Raw genomic sequence first — 5,599 nt, 5'->3', positions numbered from 1 at the left:
ACTTATTTCTCATTTTGCAATAAAGGCATTTTTACAAGTTGTAAAAATCTTTCAGAGCATGTCCAACAATAGAAACCAATGTGCATGGCAAATAAAATCTGGATGAAAGCAGTGAGACCTCAGAAGTTTGAATCCCCAAGAGTGTCAGGATCATCATCACACCATATGTTTTCACAAGCTGAAGGACACATCAATACAGATGCAATCTAAAGACTGATGTAATATATGTTAATTCAACTCAGCTTATTAACAATCCTCTCCAAACAATCTCTGAGGAGGCATTCCTGAAAGGTGTTTCTGTACAGTGAGACTTTGTCACACATTATTAAACACCACTAAAAATGGTCTCCTGTGATGCACACAAAAACTTCTGAGCCAAAAGGCAAAATTTCACATTAAGGGTGCTTCTGTTACATTTAGGAAAATGAGGAAACATTAAACATTGTGCAAAAGGAAAAGACTTTATTTAACATAATATATTATTAGGAAGTTTCAAGCACTGAAGACCAGAAAAACAAACTGTATTTTGCCTTTCCAAATACACCTATATTCAGCATGGAAGCCACTGATTTTTAAGATACACCAAAAATGTCTTTTAGCATCTAGTTACTGCTGATTGCCTTTTCAGCTGCCAATCCTTGTTTGGGTTTCGAGTAATCCCAGGGTCTCCTGTTCTCTGTGTACCCATAGAGCTTCCGCAGTGCCACACGTGCAGCCTCCTCCTCTGCAGCCAGCAGTGTTTCACCAGGGCCTTCAGCTAAAATCTTCTTATCGCTTGGGGAAAAACACCAAAGTTACAACCATGAAAAACCAAAGTTTCCATCATAAAACCCTGAGCACTGCTGTGTACTGTTTTTTCTCCAATGTCTGTAAACACGGATTTCTATATACACACAATGGAAGCACTTCTGTTGGTCTTTCCTACAAAGGTAAATAATTGTATATTCAGTAATGGAAACTCAGATCAGAAATGTGTCCATTTCCTGGCAGAACACCACTGTGTTTATTTAGGTTCCTAACACAGCACGGATTCTTTACAGCATTCAATTTATTAGCCCTGATAAAAATATGTAAATTCATTACTGTGGTTATCTTAAACAGGAACTGAAGTGGTTTTGTCTTTTCTCCTCCCCTGGTAAGGAAGTATTTCAAACAGCTTCTAAAGGACTGACAGAGAAGCTCTCTCTGTCGTGAATCATGTGCTCATGTCTGTTTAACAAACACCTATGGGCACACACTAAATAGGAGCAGTTCCTGAAGGTAATTCCTGAAGAGAAACAATCAAAGTTCCTTTCTTTTTTATAAGATACATCTGAGAAGGCACAGAAACCAAAGCAGGGTAAAGCAGAACAAGTTAAGGTACGTGTTCATCTGCAGTTCCTGTAGGAAAGCAGCAGTGATGTGGATTCTGTCCTGCCCCACGGAGCAATGTCACTCCTGGGCACTGACCACACCAGACACAAATACACCTGGGACATCTGGCACTTCCTAAGTTGTGCCTGCACACAGACACTCCTATGGCCCAGTTTACAGCGCTGCTGATTTTCAAATTTAAATGCTTCTCTGAAACTTAAAATGAGTCTTTCTTCCAGCCCACCTCCCTTTCTTCCAGCCCACCTCCCTTTATGCTTGCCTAAGCCCTGGATACAGCTGTGGTCCCTCCAAAGCCATGCAGTTACACTGTTCCCAAAGTTCCTGTGTCAGGTCACTCAGAACACACCCAGGCCCTTTTAGCCTCTGGAGCCCTTAATCAGAGACTGTTTATGTATCACCACACTGAGCTATGGCCAATGCTTAAATGGCTCATTTTATATGGAACTCACTATTGTGTTTCTTTTCTGGAACAACTTTACCAAAAAGCATGAGCAGAAATGTAAAAGACCATCTTCCCTCCCTCCCACTCCTTCAGTTAAAGCCATTTAACTTTAAATTAATATTGCACTAACCAGTACAACCCCACAAAATAGACTGGCAGAACCGTGCTGACTCCCAGCTGCCTGGTAATTCTTGGTTCTGGAGCAGAGATATTCCTCTTGGTCAGTTCTTCCAGCAGTAAGCCCATAGGATTTACAACTTTCCAGATCTCAAACAGGTCTTTTCCAATCAGCTGGGGAATAAAAAAGTCCTAAACAGGAATATTTAGAAGTTACAATTAATGGCTTGAGATTCTGGTGTCTCCTAATGAAAATACAGTATGAAGAGACAAAAGGTGATGATGAATTGCTGAAATGAATGACGACGCTGCCTCAGTGCCCCATTGCAGTGCTCAGAGTCTCTCCGGTTTAGCCACTGACAGACTCGTGCCCGGGTCAAAGGCACCCCCAGACCCAGAGAAGGGACAGCTCCAGCCTGTGGGACAAGCTGTGGCAGCAGAGGAGCTGGGGCAATACAAGGGAATGGGCAAACCCACAGGTCCTTCACCTGTGTGGATCACTCTTGTCTGTAAAGAGCTCCTTGCTCTTGCAGACACCTCTCGATGGTCTTGTATCAGGAAGAACATTTTAACAAACACTTCCCCATTGCAAAACTAAAAATAAGTGAAAAGGATGATTGAAACAACATAGCTATTAAAACTACTTTGTCACGCTGAATTTCAATCATTTTCTTCAGGGGCTTGCACTCCTATGTGCAAAACCTATGAACTCGTCCCTGTTTATTGGAGTTTTTTTAAATTGAAGATATATGAAATCTCACATGGAATAATTATCTGATAATATAGTGCATGTAATATAATGCTTTCCCTTAGCAACTTTCAGCAAATATTAATATCACCATTATAATCCAGAAGTGTATGATTTCATGTACTTGATCAGTCTTTTTAATGAAAAAGCCCCCAGCAAATCCCCAACCCCTAAAACCCCAGCTGACCACCACCACTACCACCAGATTTCATTGTTGAATTGTCTTCTTACAGGTACAGTCAAAATTCTGCCAACCTCCCTGGATCTCTCCCCAGCATTCATTGAACCTACCCTGACAAAGATCCCGGTTCTCTCGGGCCCGCTGCTTTCCAGCAGGGCTCCTATCACGGCGAGGAACGTCCTCTGCAGCACGTCTGGTGGGGCAGGAAAATCTCTGCAAAGCGCCAGGTCCTGTATGGACAGGTTTTGAGCCACATAAGAGACAAGTTCCTGACTGGTAAGAAAATTAACCAGTGCTTCTACGCCCTTTGCAGGTAACTCTGGGTAGGCGCCTTCAAAGCACTGCGCCAGGTAATCGCGAGCGAAGCGCAGCCCTCGCTCCGCAAGGCCAGTGTTGTCCTGCAGCTGAAGAGCGACCGCGTCCTTGTCCCGCCCCAGCTGCCGGAGCCTCGCCTCTTCGCTTTCGATGTAGCAGGGGTTAACGAACGCGGTCTTGAGAAGCTCCAGGGCGAAGTTTTCCTGCACCCGGTGGCTGAAGGCTTGGATCTCCGCGTGGTAATCCCAGTTGGGCTTCTCGGACCTGCGGGCGCGGAAAGGGAACCAGCTCACGAACAGAACGCGTTACCCGCCCCGCGCCTTTCGAAAAGGCACAAGGAATGAAATCGAACTTGAATAACAAACCCAGTATCTAAATCCCTGAGGTCAGACACTGTCGGTTCCGCATCCCCGTCTGCCTACCCCATTCAACCCGGACTGTGCCAACCTGGGGAGCTCAACCCATTTTGCTCCAAAGCCTGAGCAGACGGGGCCTAAACGTCCTGATTTCCTCCCTTTTTGGGACCGTCCCACCCCTTCTCCGAGCCCCTCCCGCAGCTCACCGCCGCTGCGGAGGCGCCTGCAGCCGCTGCAGCTCCAGGTACGCCCGGAGCCACCGCTTCTTTTCGGGGGGCGGCGCGGTGCTGAACGCGGTGCCCCGCCCGGCCCCGGCCCGGAGCGGCCGCGCCGCCCGCAGCAGCAGCCGCGCGGCCATGGCGGTGCGGGCAGGGCCGGCTCCGCCCCGCGGCTTCCGGCCGGAAGCGCTCCCGGGCGGCGGAGCCGGGCTCGGGCTCTGCGGCCGCCGCCGGGCACACCGGCCCCGGGAGCGCGGGCAAGGACAGGAGCGGGACAGCTGCAGTGCTGGGGCTCCGGCTTGGGCCGCCGGGGCTTTTTAGGTGAGACCCTCAGGCTGGGCGCCCGTCAGCCCTCAGGCTGCGGCAGCCCCGCTGTGATCCCTGCGGAGCTCGCAGCGGTCCCGGGGCAGCCCTGCCGTGTGATCCCTGCGGAGCTCGCAGCGGTCCCGGGGCAGCCCTGCCGTGTGATCCCTGCGGAGCTCGCAGCGGTCCCGGGGCAGCGGCGCTTGCCGAACGTGCTTCACGGGCGGCCCCTTAGGTGGCGGCGTCTAGAATATTTTTTTGAGTTCCATTCCCACGTGCAAGACAAAGTCCGGTTTTGTGCACTTAAAAGAAGCTTTATTTTTGACTGTTGCCTATACAGTTCTTTGTACATCTCTTAGCCTTCATTTGCACCATCAGAGTTCACACAGTACACCTTCAGTGCAAAGGTCATGGTATAAAACTCATGAAAATGCAGAAAATGTGCAAAGCAGGCCTGGCCCTTTTTATGGTCTTTACTAAAAGACAAAGGCACACACTTCAACATTCACGGTAAGAAAACATGCACAGCAAACGCCCCGATGTAGCCACGGAACACAGAAAACAAAGCTCAGAAAGCACATAGACCAGAGCCCTGCAGGGAAGCCGAGGAAGCAGGTACAGCCTGTACAGCAGCGCAGCAGCCAGACAGCGAGCCGAGAGCAGCATTCCCGCAGGCATTGGCAGCACTTGTACCAAATCCCAGGCGTTCTCATGCTGCTGCTCCGGGATGCCCTGTCCCTACCCGGGCGCTGCCCCGGGCCCGCTGTGCGGCCGCAGCAGTTCCTGGGTCCCGCTGTGCAGGGACAGCCCCGGCGCTGCTCTGGGGCCTCTGTGCCGCGGGGGAGCGAGGACAGCGCTGGATCAGACCCCGGCTCCTTCTCTGCAGCACCCGGCATCGCCATCCCCTCGCCCCGCTGTGCCCCTCCGGAGCCCGAAAAGGGTCCTGCACAGGGCTCTGGGTCCAGCTGTGCTAAGGAGGTTCCCTCTGAGGCAGCGCTGTGGTGTCGCTGCCGGTCTCGCACACGGGCACGGTGAGTTGTTCTGTGCTCCCGGGAAGGAGCTGCGGCTGCTGCAGCCGTGCCAGGGCCATGAAGCCACCAGCCTGCAGAGAGCTCCCTCAGACCCCCGTGACAGCATCTACCGAACAGGCCGAGGCTGAGCAGGGGATGTTTGAACTGACCCCCCGATCAGGGCATCCCAGACCGGCCCCCATCCCCACCACACAGCCTGACACCAGCACCCCAACCCGCAGCTGGTGGCAGCTTGCACTGGGCTGTCACATGCCCACCTCTGGTGCTAACTACTAACGTCAAAAACTAATAGTTTACATAAATTCTCAAATAAATTCTCTTCAAATGATAATTAACAATGGTTTGGGGTTGGGCTTTTTTTGAGAGAGTTTTATTAAAGATACTATACCAAAATCTTGTACTCCATAATATTTTGATCACTTACAGACTAACTTGCTTAAAAATGTAATTTATAGAAAAACATCTTCAAAATTAAACCTAAAAAAAACCCCATATTACACACTTCTGGACAATC

General features: G+C 50.0%; 1 protein-coding gene across 1 annotated transcript; it reads right to left on the bottom strand.

Annotated features, from left to right (window-relative positions):
* Nucleotides 1-442: 442 nt before the first annotated feature.
* Nucleotides 443-3,920, bottom strand: MRPL44 (mitochondrial ribosomal protein L44). Its single transcript, XM_002194708.7, has 4 exons — nucleotides 3,740-3,920; nucleotides 2,973-3,441; nucleotides 1,947-2,125; nucleotides 443-774 (listed from the first exon to the last, which is right to left on the bottom strand). Exons 1-4 carry the CDS (start codon nucleotides 3,889-3,891, stop codon nucleotides 603-605), a joined length of 972 nt encoding a protein of 323 aa, XP_002194744.5. The 5' UTR covers nucleotides 3,892-3,920; the 3' UTR covers nucleotides 443-602.
* Nucleotides 3,921-5,599: the final 1,679 nt, after the last annotated feature.

The sequence above is a fragment of the Taeniopygia guttata genome, chromosome 9 (assembly GCF_048771995.1).
Source record: "Taeniopygia guttata chromosome 9, bTaeGut7.mat, whole genome shotgun sequence".
NCBI lineage: Eukaryota > Metazoa > Chordata > Aves > Passeriformes > Estrildidae > Taeniopygia > Taeniopygia guttata.
This window is presented reverse-complemented; position numbering and strand designations above follow the sequence as displayed.